The sequence below is a fragment of the Babylonia areolata genome, chromosome 7 (assembly GCF_041734735.1).
Source record: "Babylonia areolata isolate BAREFJ2019XMU chromosome 7, ASM4173473v1, whole genome shotgun sequence".
NCBI lineage: Eukaryota > Metazoa > Mollusca > Gastropoda > Neogastropoda > Buccinidae > Babylonia > Babylonia areolata.
In genome coordinates, this window is record NC_134882.1 from 38,455,116 (window position 1) to 38,471,313 (window position 16,198).

Here is a 16,198-nt window from a genome sequence, read left to right on the forward strand (position 1 = left end):
GAAATCTGTTCAGTTGTGCCGGATAAAAATTAGTAATACAATACAACAGATTCGAACCCACTGACTAAAAATAATGGGAAATTTCATTCGAAGCAAATTCATTTGAATCAGAAATAAATCAACTGAGTTCTAAACATCTTGACAACACGGGATAAAATGCTTATATTAATTACAGCAATTAAATAACGGCGAAGCCCCGTGTGTGCCAGGTCAGTGTGTGTCAGTGTGTGTGTGTGTGTGTGTGTGTGTGTGTGTGTGTGTGTGTGTGTGTGTGTGTGTGTGTGTGTGTGTGTGTGTGTGTGTGTTTAAGTGGGGTCTGTTTCTGCTTTGACTGAAGAAAGCGCGTAGTTCAAGTCATTTTCTTCTTCTCGTTTAGTAAATGAAACTGAAACTACTCAAGTTGAAAAATATGCGTATAACTGAGATAAGTTTATTTTGTTCTCAGTGTTTGGACTATTACTTTTTTCACGCGAAATGCGCACGCGCGCGCGCGTGTTTGTGTTTTTGTGTGTGTGTGTGTGTGTGTGTGTGTGTGTGTGTGTGTGTGTGTGTGTGTGTGTGTGCTTCAAATCACTCAGATGTTCCTCAGACGGTAGAATTCAACCCGGCCTGCATTGATTCATAACCAATTGCGCTTCAACTCTGAGTTTCAGCGAATGACAACGTTCTCAAGCGGCCGCTACACTGTGAAGCAGATGCGACTGAGTGAGTCAGAAGGGAAAAGAAAGAACGAATCATGTAAAATACTGTGAGGCCTGCCGCCCTGTGTGATTTTGGATGTTTTTGCAACTGTGATTTATCCACTACAACGAAGGGAGCCTATCTTCGAAGGAACCGTGGGAATACTCTCCCTTGAACAATCATTCAGCGTCTGTGGAAACTGACGACCAAGAGGACTGACAGCAACATTAGTTTTCTTACCAGTTTACGGGAGCTTATATTTGTAAGTAACAGGCTGATTGGTACATTTCTATTTCAGTGTCATAAATTCCAGGATCTGTCTAAACGAAACCTTTCGTAAGTTTTGCTGTGCAGCATGACATTTTGCGTGCGATCCATCCTTCCAATCAAGAGTTACGCTGCACGTAATATTGCATATGAATATAGCAACAGAATCTGTGTCTCAAAATTATGTTGAATGACCTCCGCAAGTAAAGCTGAAAACCAGAGAAAATGGGTCAGAATATTTACAGAATGTTGATATCAATTAAACTATGCACAAAAATAACCGTTAAAATAGGTCGCTGAGTTTAGGAAAGCAAAAAAATGTACCTGTTAAACTTCGTTTCATTCTCACTTACAGTATACTACAATTTAGTCTGCATGAAGGTCATAGTATCCGGGCATGATTTCGATATGCTCCAGTTGAGTTTTAAGAATACATCAACGTTTTTGTTTTCCTTTCAATTTGTGCTTTGCTTTTCAAGATATTTACTTGGATAATATTTTTCAGATCAAACATAATTATTACAGACTGAAGAACACATCAGTGTTTACCAGTTCTTATTATCCACAACACAACCATAAGTATTTCCACAATGGCCAAGTAGATTTAATATCCACTGTGTCTAAACAAAGTACTATCCCACTGCATGCATGGCATGCACACACACACACACACACACACACACACACACACACACACACACACACACACACACACACACACACTCACACAGAGACACACACACATATACATACATACATACAAACAATATGTCTGTGTATCCATCAATCTATGTAGATATAGAAAGATAGATAGATAGACATATAACATGGAAATCAGTTATTTGAAGGAACCCATGTGTACACACATAAGAAAAATCCACAACATAATGCATTAGTTTATCTGTTCAGGTTAATTTCATTTTCAGTGCTACCTAGCAAACAAAAATTAACAATAATGATAATGATGATGATGGAAAGAAAGTCAAACTTTAAAACTATAAGTGGCAGGAGCAAACCACAACACTCTTCGCAGAGCTCTACTAGTACTATATACACACACCATCTCAGTCTGTCTTCCTCTGTTGTACCTCAACAACAGACAAGTCATTGAACAGATACATGAGACATAATACCATTTAAACCAAAGATATCCAGGCATCATGATAAAGCAGCAAAACTAAAGCACACACACACACACACACACACACACACACACACACACACACACACACACACACACACACACACACACACACACGCACGCACACACACACACACACACACACACACACACACAGGGATTTATGCACTCACAGGGGCATACTGAGAGATTGAGAAAGGGTTTGACAATTAGGATTTGTATGTGAGTCCGCTGCAGCACATGAAAGTACAAGTAAAACTTCAGTATCTGTTTATAAATGCATACATTTTATCAGGTTATCTCAGATTGTATTTCAGCATACATTTTATCAGGTTTATCTCAGATTGTATTCCACATAAGTTTACTTTCAAATATGTTTGTCCACAGTGTACCTTCTTTCAGCAGTTTCTCAAAGACTGGGGTCATTGGTTCTCATTTGCTAAGATTACATCGAAATATGTTTGTTTTGCCAATAATATCAAATATGTTGTTCTTACAACAACAACAAAAAAAAAAAAATCAAAACAGTTAAATCTGGCTGTGCTTGTTGTTTGCTGGGGTTTGTGTTTTCAGTTGCGTTTATTTTTATAGTGTTTTATTTTGATTTAAAAAAAAAAAAAAATCAAGTGTTCATGAATAATAGTTTAAAAAAAAAAAATGGTTGTTTTACAGGACAATGTTTTCTATGGAACAAGACCTGCATATGTCAGTTCGAAAAGGAGACACTTCTGCTGTGGAAAGACTGATATCAAATGGAACAGATATCAATTGTCTGTTTTATGGATGGACACCTCTACAGTTGGCCATTGATGTTGGTAATTACCTGTCTGATGTCCACAGATGTACACACCAACCTGTAGCCCACACATGTACCTCCTGTCCTGTCCACTTGTCCTGTCTGCTTTGGTTATTCACTTGATTCTCTTTTTGTCACTGACACAGTCACTTACTGCCAGAGTGTTCCTTTTTTACTGCTTTGTAATAGTCAGCATTGATGAGTATTGTCCATGGAACTTGGGGAGAAGTGTGTGGTTTTTTTTGTGTGTGTGTGTACTTGTGTGTGTGTGTGTGTGTGTGTGTGTGTGTGTGTGTGTGTGGTTTGCCATGAATGTGTGTGCAGGTAGGAGGTACTGAGAAAGAAAATAATAAACACAACTAACAGCTGGGGGAGAGTTTGGCCGCTGGGTGGAGGGGCATGAAGCAATTGTGCAGCTGAACTCCTTACATACAGGCTTCAGTCATGTATTTTTTTTCTTTCTGTCAACCTTTCTTTTTCCTTTGTTTGATATGCATCAAATTTATTCCTTTAAACCATGACGCACACATGTGACATGGCGCATGGCTGTAGCAAAAACCAATCCGCTATTAAGTGAAATTATATTATGAAAACAAAAACAAAAAAGTTAATAAAAAAAACCAATATATGCTCTTGAACTTTCCTGACCCTTTTGTTTAAAAGAAAAAAATTCTTCATGCAAAGTAGAATAAAGATATGAAATACAGTGAGTGCATCGAGTTTGAACAGAGTGTGTGAGGAGATTTTCTGTCATAAAATTTGTGCATGTTTTTTTTTTTTTTCTGGTCACAGTAGTAATGGGCATTGCTTTGATGCTGTCTGGTGTCAAGTCTTAGCGAGAGGAAGTATTGTGAAAGAACCAATAGCAAAATAATAATAATAAGAAGAAGAAGAATGACAAAGATAATGACAATGATAATGACAATAATAATACTGAGGAGAAGAAGAGCATTCATTGAATATTAACAATATTAATAACAAAAGTAATAATAATGAGTTATACATAAGTACAACGACTGCTATGAGCAGATTTTTTTTTTTCCAAATTTGCACACAGGATTGTCTTCCAGTATTTTGTGACTTCATTTTGATTTTCCATTAAGATATTTTTGTCGAATTTTCTTTTAAATAAAACTCTCTTTGTTATCTGTATCTGTTTATGTCTGTCTGTTTTTTTGTCTGTCTGTCTGTCTCTGTCTCTCTCTCTGTGTCTCTTATGGTACACACACACACACACACACACACACACACACACACACACACACACACACACACACACACACACTTTTTGTTTTCCGTAAAGTGTGTGTGTGTGTGTGTGTGTGTCCTTCTGAGTGTGTGTGTTCGTTTGTGTGTGTATGTGCGCTCATGCATGTATCATGTGTGTGTTTGCATATGTGTGTGTAACATCAGTAGTTGTAGCTGTTTTTTGTTGTTGTTGTTGTTGTTTTATATCATTTGTTTACTAATTTGTTTTGTCTGTTTTCTTTGTACAGGCAAACAAGATATGGCGAAACTACTGATTAACTCTGGTTGTGATGTTCAGTTCCATGACAGGAACAACAGGGCACCGTTCGAGGAAGCTGTCGTAAAGAAACAACCCGAAGTAAGATGGTAGACAAACACACAATAGCAGCAACAAACGTACAAAGAATCAAAGTAGCAGCAATAGTCATTTGGTGTCGTTTAAAGGAAATTAAACAATTAGCATCAGCAATATATAACAGCTATAGATAAGATCTGTAGATGACAGCCATGCTGTTGTTTCTATTGCATTGTTGTATCATATTACTTTTCTGTCAAACACACACACACACACAAATTCTTTGGGCTGATCTCCCCGGGGAGGACATGTTGCGACAGTGCAGTGTTACCTTTGTTTATTTTATTTTGTTTTATTTTATTTATTTTTTGTCTTTGAATGTATTTTTGTTAATGTCAAAGTTTTTGTTGTTGTTTTTTTCCCCCCAAGAATTTTGCCTGGTCAGCCCATTTGTTGCCATGAGTTTATTTAATGTGCATGCTGCAAGCTGAGACCTCTATTATTATATTAATACCTTATCCAAATGACTAGCACCCAAACCACTACTCAAGTTCTAGTGGGCGTGTGAGGGAGGAAGTAAGAATCTAACTGGGGACTCACACCTGAGTATATGTTGTTGTTTTTTTGTTACTACCCACAGGGCTTTGGCCTGATTGACTCAAATCTCTCACACTCACTGTTTATATTTGTTGTTATCTCATATCTGTTAAGGCATTGCCGTTTGTGCTTTACATTTTATTACAGATTGTATTGTGTTGGGAGTAAATAATGTTGGTATGTTGTTGGGACTCAAATTCAAGCATATACTAGTATATAGCAGCAGCAGCAACATGACACCACCATTACTAAAAGCAGTAAAAGAACAAATAGCTTGGTCATTTTAAAAAGACAAACTCTCGTCTTCTACCAGATTTATTTTTCTTTATGAAGGAGATGGACAAACAGGAACAGAGAGAATCAAGGTTAATTTGACAATGCACAGATCACTGTTTGGAATCTAAGGTCATAAGTGTTTTCGGTTTTTGGGTTGTCTTTTGTTGTTGTTGTTGTTGTTTTTCTTAATACTGCTTAGTCATAACAAGATGCATTTGACTTTTAATAATCAGTCATGACTGATCAAAATGCATTGTGAAGGAATGAAATGGATATTTTTACATATTGAAATATTGCCAGAAAATAATGTGTAGGAATGAAGGATATTTTACATATTGAAATATTGCCTGAAAATAATGTGTAGGAATGAAGGATATTTTACATATTGAAATATTGCCTGAAAATAACGTGTAGGAATGAAGGATATTTTACATATTGAAATATTGCCAGAAAATAACGTGTTTTTATCTGTGTGCATGGCTGTGACCATGCAGGTTGTGAAAGCCCTGATGCTGAAGGGTGTCAGTGGAGACATCCTGCTATCCAGTGGACACACGCCGCTGACGTATGCTGTGGAAAAAGAGTCCAAAGATCTGGTGCAGGTCCTGGTACAAGGTAAGCCCAGCAATGTTAAATGAAGAAATGTTCAATTTTGTGTGAGTGTGTGGGTTTTTTTGTTGTTGTTGTTTGTGTGTGTGTGTGTGTTTTTTTGTTTTTGTTTTTTTGCTTGTTTGTTCTCTCCCATTATCTGCACCATTTCAGTGGCATTACTTCCATGCTGTTCATTTCAAGACCCCCATACACAGCTATGTCGGAGTTCATATCCCGCAGTCTAAGCACTGACATTCCACATGGAAATACTGATGTTAGGTTTGGATTTTTTTCAGTTTGGATTTTATTCGTTTTGTTTTTGTTTACAGCTGTGCCCAAGTTAATCTGCTGCTAGTCTCAGTACCAGCAGTCCACAGGAAAACTATTGATGTGAGGTCACTAGAAGGCCACATACTTGAGGAGACCCTGCACTGTTGTTGAGTCAATTTGATGGTGTTCAGTAGTACCCGTTATGATTCAACACATGCAGGACACAACTTATTGAGCCCGCTACTGATGACAGTTATCACTTTGTTATAGGGCTATAGATACTTGGTGGGCATATATATATATGTGTGTATGTGTGTGTGTGTGTGTGCTTTTCAGGAGGGGTAGACGTCAACAAAATCAACAGCCAGGGCCAAACGGCAGTGTACCTAGCAGCCAAGAAGGGGAACGAGGGGCTGGTGAAAGCCCTGGTGTCTGCAGGAGCCGACATCAACCAGTCGTGCAAGGAAGAAGGTGGCAGCCACACGCCTCTCATGGCCGCGTCCGCCAGCGAGCACAAGCAAGTGGTCTCCTATCTGTCAAAGGTATTGCCACTTGCTGTTGTTTGTTGTTTTGTTTTGTTTTTGTTTTTTTTGTTGTTGTTGTTGTTTTTGTTTTGCAGGGAACCCTTTTCTTTCTTTTTGTAACATTTTAAAATCAATTTTTTATATTTTTTTTTTTACATAATATACATGTATGTTGTGTTTTTTCTTTCTTTTTGAAAGTACAAACAGTAATGATATATATATATATATAAATATAGATAGATAGATGGATAGATAGATATAGATATATATAGATACACACACACACACACACACACTTAGGAAAGGAAACAACAACAATAACAACAAAAGAGAAGGGAAAAAAAAAATCAAAAAGTCTGTAAATATTATAGAAGGGTCACAAACAACAGTTGATATGCTGGAGAAAGGGTACATCATGAGAAGGATTTCGCCCGGTCTGCAAACGCCCCACACTGTGGGTCGATACAGTAACAATACACTAGAGGTGTACACGATCGCAGCAACTGAGCTGGTAAGGTATTGACTGCAAATAATTGATTAAATGAAACATATCAGTTAACATAAAATGTGTATCTTCCTGTGAAGTGGGAGTACATGTTCTACAAGATTTAGACTTGCAGGGAGCTTTTAACCCCTTCGCTGCAGCTGATAAGTATGCTCATCAGTCAAGGTTTTCACCTCATTGAGGTGAGATTGAGATTACAGGTTAGGTTGTCAGTATTTTTTTTTTTTTTTTTTTTTTTTTTCGATTGTTGTTGTTTTGTTTTTTAATTCATTTTTTTATTTATTTATGGGGGGGTTTTTTGTTTGTTTTTTTTGGATATTTTTTTCTCAAGGCCTGACTACTGCTCAGGCATCTGCTTGGCAGATGTGGTGTAGCGTATATGGTTTTGTCTGAACGCAGTGACGCCTCCTTGAGCTACTGAAACTGAAACTGAAACTGTCAGTATACCTGGCTTATTTTTCAACTTTTCTCTCTCAGGGCGTTGCATATCGTTTGCTCAGCGAAATCAACTGCACCGTTGATGAAGGCACAAGAGTGGTAATTCCAGAGGAGGATGGAGACCCCACAAAAAAAAAAAAAAAAAAAAAAAAGTGGGAAAAAAGAGGAGGTTGGAGGCCCCACAAAACCAAAACAAAAACAAAAACAAAAAAACAAGAGTGGTAATTCCACTTCAAACTCATGCCCATGATTTCATTTCACCAAGGTACAGCAGCCTAGGGGTTAAACGAAAGAGAAGATTGTGTTGGACTTTGTCTGAATGTGTGTGTTTATGGATGTAATGTGTGTGTGTGTGTGTGTGTGTGTGTGTGTGTGTGTGTGTGTGTGTGTGTGTGTGTGAGAGAGAGAGAGAGAGAGAGAGAGATCAGAATGTTAATTTTTTAATTTGTATTTAGACTTGAGTTTCTACAAAATCTATGATTATTTAATATTTTTTTTTATGAGTCTAAAGTTTAGTGCAACAAAGTACCGATCTGACTAAATGTTTTTAGATAGTAGCTCTGGGTGTGTGTGTATGTGTGTGTGTGAGTGTGTGTGCATGTATGTGTGTGTGTGTGTGCACGCTTTTTGTACACAAACTAAATCTATTCACTGACATCACACTTACTCTTCAGAACAAGATGACAATAAAAAGAATGTCACATAGTCAAGTCAGCCATATCACATGGCACATACAGATTTATTAAGTTCAATTCTTTCCATTGTATAAGTCAAGCAGTATAGTTGGACACATACAAAGCGAGCATTTTTCAAATTGTTAACAACTTAATTTTTTCATACTTGCAAAGAAGGTTCTTTATCTGTAGATTATTTTTCCCAACATTTTTTATTCAGACAAAGGTTTACAGTTACAAAATTTATATATTTTCAATTTTGTGCATTAGAAAGTATATAGGGTAAACACATAATAGAGTTCTAAATACTGAGAAGTCCACAACAGCATATTGTGAGCAGAACAATACATGTTCAATAGCGTAATTCCAATGATCTTCAGAATTTCACACAATTCAAAAACCAAATGATTGCATCAAGTACTGTATTTATTCATCGAAATGACATGAAGCAAACTTTGACCAAAAAAATATTGGTCATCAATCATCAATGATATCACATTGATTCAGTGTGAAAAAATGAAAAATCAATAAGGGTGATAGGTATTTTTTCAGATATAGATGTAATATTACATGCTCACACACACACACCCACACACACCAATTTGTTTTTTCTCTCACCACCTCTCAGTGCCGATTCCTTATGCCCACCCACCCATTCTCATGGGCACAGGCCATGATGGTTTGTACAGAACATGTTGCACACTGTATAATCACTCTCAGTATCAGTTCTGTCCCAACTCCTTTCACACACACATGACTTAGGCAGTACTACATGAAGTGTGGACTTGGACAAATCAGTCGCTTCATTTTTTTTTCTTATTGTGGAACTTTGGAGTACTTACATTGCTTATGTGGTGTGTCTATGTTCTCCCCACATGAACCAGTTCCTGTGTCGATTTGCAGAACTTTTACAGCTCATTAACCTTGGACACGTAGTACCTGCTGCGCTTGTAACAAATTAGAAAACAGGTCTGACCAATCTGTCTGTAGCAAGGAACGTATGTGTCAGACTGAGCTATGGCTTTCACTTCATTTTGTAATTTTGACCATTTTATGCATTGCCCATGTGAATATTTGCAGACGTATTCAGTTTATCAGGCTGATTCAGGCGAGAATAATGGTCACTGTGTAATTCAAACAGCAGAAACATAAACAGTTCTCGTGTGAAAATTTACAGAAACAAGGGTAAAGTTCATCAGCCTGATTCACACTAAAATAATGTCACTATTTTTATTGGGGTTTTTGTTTGTTTGTTTTATTCTGCTTAATTCAAACAACAGGAACAATTATAAAGTTGATCAGCCTGATTCAGGCCAAAATTATTAACTTTTTAATTAAAAAAAAAAAAAAATCAGTGTCAATGTTTAATTCAAACAGAAGGAACAGGTGTAAAGATCGAGCTGCCTGATTCAGGCCAAAATATGGGCACTGTTCTTTTTAAAGGTAATGTCACTCTCTCAGGCTGAATTAATGTCACTGTTCAATTAGAAAAATAAATAATGCCACTGTTTAATTCAAACAGCAGGACCAAGTATAACGTCGGTAAGCCTGATTCTGCCAAAATAATGTCACTTGTTAACTAAAACAAAAATAACGCCACTCTGTCCGGCTAAAATAATGTCACTGTTCTTTTTTTTTTTTTTTTTTTTTTTTAGGTCGCTGTTTAATTCACACAGCATGAACAAGTATCAAGCCGATAAGCCCAGTTCAGGCCAAAATAATTCACTGTTTAATCAAAAAAACAAAAAAGTGTCACTGTTCAATTCAAACAGCAGGAACAAAGTGGATCAGCCAGATTCAGGCCAAAATAATGTCATTGTTTTTTTTTTTAAAAGATGTCAGTCTGTCAGGCTAAAATGATGTCACTGTGGTGTGTGGCCTCCTGCATGGCGACCTAACATCCATCATTCCCTGTGGACTGCTGGCACTGGGACTGTGACAGGCGAACGCAGGTGTGGTGTATATATGGGCGACTGGGAATGAGCGGTGTGGGAGTAATGCCACTGGAACAGCGCAGATGTTTGGGCAGCAAAAAAACAAAATAAAATAAAATAAATAAATAGAAAAAAATAAAAATAAAAAAATGAATAAAGTAAATATATAATGTCACTCTTTAATTCAAACAGAAAGACCAAGTATATAAAGACAATAAGCCTGATTCAGGCCAAAATAATGTCACTGTTTCATATAAAAAGATATATGAAAGAAATAAAAAAGATAAATAAATAATGTCACTGCTTAATTAAAACAGCAGGCATATGTGTAAAACTGAGCAGCCTGATTCAGGGCAAAATAATGTCACTGCTTAATAGTAATAAAAAAGATAAAAATAAAATGAAAAAAAAAAAAGTCACTGTTTAATTAAAATAGCACGAACAAGTGTAAAATCGAGCAGTCTAATTCAGGCCAAAATAATGTCACTGTTCTTTTAAAAGGTAAGGTCACTCTGTCAGGCTAATATAGTGTCACTGTTCAATGAAAAAAAAAAGTAATAACGATACTGATAATAATGTCACCATTTGATTCAGACAGAAAGAACAAGTATAAAGTCAAGCACCCTGATTCAGGTAAAAATAATGTCACTGTTTAATTCAAACAGCAAAAAGGGTGTGACCTAGACTTCCAAGATTCTGACGGATGGACAGCGCTGTGGCATGCCTACAGTAACGCCAGTGAGGACATCTGTGCAGTCCTTCTGCGGGCTGGAGCCAACAAGAACCTGCCCAACGCAGATGGGCGCTCGGTGGTTGAAGACGCCATGGACAATGAAGATGACGTCATGATTGAAGTGTTCCAGAAGTTCAACAATTTGATGTGAGGTTAGGACAGATCGTCGTAAAATGGGGATCAGGTCAGTTTGTTTGCCTGCCACTAGCTGGTTCTGAATCGTGAATCGGAATGCTTAACTTTGACAGAGCTTTGATGTGTTTGTGTGTGTGTGTGGTGTGTGAATGTATGTTTATTGTGTATGTGTGGTGTGTGTCAGTCCATGCTTTTTTCTTGCAGTTCCATGCTTTCTCTCACATTATGAAAAAAAAAAGTGGGGTTGTGATAGAATGTCCCATGCTTTTCTCATAAAGTCAGAGAAAGCATAGGGGCACCCACGAGTGCATTCACACAATGTTCAAGAAAGAATTGGAATTGCCATAAAGCGCAGAATAAAAGTGTTTGTTTGAAGGTATGTATTGGTGTGTGTAAGTGTGCGTGTGAAGAAGGTGAGTAAAAAAACCATTCAGTATGTTTTTATTAGATCACCTGATGGTGTAAGAGGTTGCCAGACTGAACGTAGTATCATCAGTGCAAACAGCTTTTCAGTTGTGATGTTTTGTATCTGCATGTTTTTCCAAGTGCCCAGGAGTGATTTCAGTCCTATCTTCTCATAAAAGCAGAACACCTCAAAACTACAGTCTTGAATGAGAAGTGCAGTGTGAGTGGAGCCAGTTTTGTTCCTCTATTTAAAAGAGAATCCTTACAGATAAAAGCTTTTGTAGTTTAGTGCTGAGTCTAACAGAATAGAATCCCCAGTGCAGTAATACGCCTTTTTATTTGTTTGTTTGTTGTTGTTGTTGTTGTTTTTTTTGTTGTTTTTTTTTTATATCTTGGTGGGGGATGAACAACATGTGGAATGAATTCAGAACGGAAGTTGGGAAGATGGAATTGATAATCATATACTGGCACAGGACAAAAAGTTATTTGTCATGAAAGGAGGAAACTGGTGCAAATGAGAACATGTACAGTGAATTTGTTACAAAGAATTTTTTTTAAGAGACGTGATTGGTCTGTGCACAGTCACAACTTTAGCCAAACTGTATGTGTTTGTGTAGAACTGCAGTACAACAATAGTGAATCTGACAATAACGACTACTGTATTGTGTCCTACTGTACTATACTGTGCTGTACTGTTTGTTTAGGAGCAATAAAACAAAGTTTTTCAAATTTCAATGTGTTTATCATGTATGTCTTGGATTCATGACGGCAGAGACACAAACACAGAATTCTGTTGATAAGAAGTAAGATAATTGCTGAACACAAAGACAGACTGCAGGTACCAAAACAGAAGTTGTGGCTGCATGGATTTGATAGCTTGTATGCCAGAAGAACTGCTCTTGTCCAGAGTGATTATTGTATATGTATGTAATGGATTAACTCTCTCCATACGAACGGCGAAAGAGACGACATTAACAGCGTTTCACCCCAATTACCATCATCAAAATATTGCAAGAGGAAGGCTCTTATACTGAAGAGGTGAATGTTGACAAAGAATACCGCAGTTCTGACGACGGAAGCTAAAGGTTGGGTCATTCAGACACCCACTGGACATCCGAGGGGTCTGTGTAGAGGAGAAGAGAGGACTGGCTGTACTGAGTGAGTTAAGTTCAAAAGTTTCATTGATCTATATAATGATCATAAAACTTTTTTTTTTTTTAAATAACAAAAAAGCAAAAAACAACAACAACAACAACAAAACAATGAAATGATTTTTATGATTACCAGTGTTGGCAGCCTAAGATAGAACAGCTCGATTTCCAGTGAACAACTTTTGGTTTGACACAACAATCGCTTCTGATGGCATGCAAAAATATTATTTAGAGTGTTCTATGAATGAACTGATAATCCTCCACCACCATCTTTCCATCTCCCCTGCTCCAGCATTGCTTCTGTGTGCACATGTCAAATGATAGTAGGTTGGACAAGCCCAGCGCTTCCTTTCTGAGGAAGTGTTTGGGTTTATTCCAGTATACCTTTTATTTACCTGTGTGCTAGCTGAATCGGTAGCATATGCAGCATTGACTTGAAGTTGTGTACCTTGTGAATGGAGAGAGTTACTACTCTTTACTTTGTGTTATTATTTGTTCTCCTGGCCTCATCGTTTATTAATTTCAAGTGAAAAAATAAAATTTAAAAAAAGGAGGGGGTGGGGGGGGGGGATCAGATTGTCAGCCACATACATTCAGCCCATCCCTTCTATACTGTGCCAACAAACAGAAAGACGATAAAGCCAAGAAAGCCACAGTCACTCCCCACCCTCTGCACTTGGCCAACAAACAGGAAGACTAGAAAGCCATTGTCACCACTCACCTTCTAAACTTTGCTAACAAACAGAAAGACGACAAAGACTAGATAGCCACAGACACTTCCCACTCTCAACTCTCTGCCAACGAAGACAAAGATGACAAAGCCTAAAAAGCCACATGCACCCCCTACCCTCTACACTTTGCTAATAAACATAAGACGACAAAGTCTAGAAAGCCACATACGCTCCCATCTCTCTGCTCTCTACCAACAAACAGAAAGACGACAAAGCCTAGAAAGCCACAGGCACCCCACCCTCTATGCTTTGCCAACATACAGGAAAGACTAGAAAGCCACACACTCCCCACCCCTCTACGCTTTGCCAACAAACAGACAGACTAGAAAGCCACAGGTACTCCCCACCCTCTATGCTTTGCCAACAAACAGAAAGCCACAGTCACTCCCCACCTCTACACTTTGCCAACAATCAGAAAGCCAGTCACTACCCACCCTCTACACTTTGCCAACAAACAGACAGAGTCGAAAGCCATAGTCACTCACCACCCTCTACACTTTGCCAACAATCAGAAAGCCACAGTCACTCCCCACCTCTACACTTTGCCAACAATCAGAAAGCCACAGTCACTCCCCACCCTCTACACTTTGCCAACAAACAGAGAGAGTCAAAAGCCACAGTCACTCCCCACCCTCTACACTTTGCCAACAATCAGAAAGCCAGTCACTCCCCACCCTCTACATTTTGCCAACAAACAGAGAGAGTCGAAAGCCATAGTCACTCCCAACCCTCTACACTTTGCCAACAATCAGAAAGCCAGTCACTCCCCACCCTCTACACTTTGCCAACAAACAGAGAGAGTCGAAAGCCATAGTCACTCCCCTTCCTCTACACTTTGCCAACAATCAGAAAGCCACAGGTACTCCCCACCCTCTACGCTTTGCCAGCAATCAGAAAGCCACAGGCAACCACCCTCTACACTTTTCCAACAAACAAAAAGACGACACAGCCTAGAAAGCTATAGGCACTCCCCACCCACAGCGGTGTGGAGATGTCTCCGGTGAGGTCCTCCAGGGCGCCCACCCAGCTGAACAGCACACAGTTGCCCAGAGGAATACACACCGCCACCAATGACATGGCCAGGGCCACTGGATTCCTGTCTTTGTCTTTGTAGACCTGCAGAAAAACGAACAAATGAGAAAAAAAGAAAAGGGTGGGAGGGTGGTGTTGGGGGGCAAGGGGGGGGGGGGGTATGATGGGCAGAAGTAAGACAAAGTGAGTTGGTAATGACCGATTTATTTAATCATTAAAAATTACAATAATTATAATAGATAAATTGTTACTCTGTTTTGGCAGCAGCACAACCTTTCTTTCTGCTTTCATACTGATACACGCACATTCACACACACACACACACACACACACACACACACACACACACAGGCGAGTTTTGGCAGAAATTAAAAAAAAAAAAAAAAAAAAGAAAAGAAAAAAAGCTGTGACTCACCATGCTCCGAGCTATGGCGTTTGTGACTGCATAAGGCATGATATAGCAGAAATAAAAGTATGACTCGCTATGCTCGAGCTATATAATTGGTTACCACATAGGTCATGGTATAGCAGAAATGCATACAAAAAAAACAACACTGAACTATGACTCACTGTGCTCCCAGCTATGACTCACTATGCTCTGAGCTATGTCGTTGGTGATGACATAGGGCATCATATAGCTGAAGTAACATTGTGACTTACTATGCTCTGAACTATGTCGTTGGTGATGACATAGGGCATCATATAGCTGAAGTAACATTGTGACTCACTATGCTCTGAACTATGTCGCTGGTGCATAGGGAATGGTATAGGAGAAAAATAGACTCACTATGTTCAGAGCTATGGCATTGGTGACGGCACAGGGCAGGGCAGAGCAGATTTAATGATATCATGAATTACTATGCTCTGAGCTATGTCGTTCGTGACAGCGTAGGGCATGGTATGTCAGAAAATATTAAAAGAACAACCACACACAAAAAAAAAAAATCACAAAAACCCACAACGACTCACTATGCTCCGAGCTATGTCGTTGGTGATGACATAGGGCATGGTGTAGAAGCACGTGCGATGCACACCGGACACCACGCTCAGTAAGAAGACAGTCTCTTGTCTCTGGGTCAAGGCCACCACCAGCATGGCCACAACCACCAGCAGCTGCAGCAACAGGAACTCCACTCGGAAACCTGAGGACACGTAACAGATGGGATGGAGAGAAGAAAAAAAAAAAGAGGACATAGGAAGAGTAGAAGAAGAAGAAGGAAGATGAGAAGTAAAAAAGAAGAAAGAGGAGGAGTAGAAGAAAAGAGAAGAAAGAGGGGGAAGAAGAGAAGAAGACGGTAGAAGAAGAACAGAATGAGGAGGACGGGAGGTAGAAAAGAAGAAAATGGAGGAGAAAGAAGAGCAGACAAAGAAGATGAAAGAAGAGGAAGTGAAGTAGACATAGAAGAAGAAGGAGCAGAAAAAGAAGAAGGAACAAGAGCATCAGCAAAAGGAAAAAAAGATTTTTTTTTTTTTTTTTTTTTTTTTTTTTTTTTTTTTAAAGAAGAAGAAAACGAAAGTGGACGTAAAATAGGAAGGACAGAAGAACAGGAGATAGATTTAAACATGAGCCGAGAGAAACATCGAGTGTTTTCATTGTTCTCAGGCAATGGATTCTGAATGACGTGGAACACGCATGCTGCACACAAGAACTCGGTTTGCTTTCATTCTGAAGATCAGCAGATAGACAGGGGGGAAAATGTCATTTTATTACAAGCAAATGCCTTCTCCTTGTATCGCAGGCAGACGGGAACACAGGCAACCCTCACTGGAAAGT

At 38.7% G+C, this 16,198-nt stretch overlaps 2 protein-coding genes across 2 annotated transcripts in view; one reads left to right on the forward strand and one right to left on the reverse strand.

Moving 5' to 3' along the window:
• The first annotated feature begins 847 nt into the window (after positions 1 to 847).
• LOC143284248 (uncharacterized) lies at positions 848 to 12,253 on the forward strand. The gene is made up of 6 exons (XM_076590924.1): positions 848 to 943; positions 2,762 to 2,904; positions 4,382 to 4,491; positions 5,796 to 5,916; positions 6,499 to 6,704; positions 10,903 to 12,253. The coding sequence occupies exons 2-6, from the start codon at positions 2,766 to 2,768 to the stop codon at positions 11,119 to 11,121; spliced, it is 795 nt and encodes a 264-aa protein (XP_076447039.1). The 5' UTR covers positions 848 to 943; positions 2,762 to 2,765; the 3' UTR covers positions 11,122 to 12,253.
• Positions 12,254 to 14,307: 2,054 nt separating this feature from the next.
• Positions 14,308 to 16,198, reverse strand: part of LOC143283840 (uncharacterized) — a 3,503-nt gene continuing 1,612 nt past the window's right edge. The window contains exons 2-3 of the mRNA XM_076590215.1: positions 15,394 to 15,566; positions 14,308 to 14,508 (exon numbers count right to left, since the gene is read on the reverse strand). Of these exons, the coding sequence (XP_076446330.1) occupies positions 14,308 to 14,508; positions 15,394 to 15,566 (374 nt within the window). The remainder of the gene's footprint in view (positions 14,509 to 15,393; positions 15,567 to 16,198) is intronic.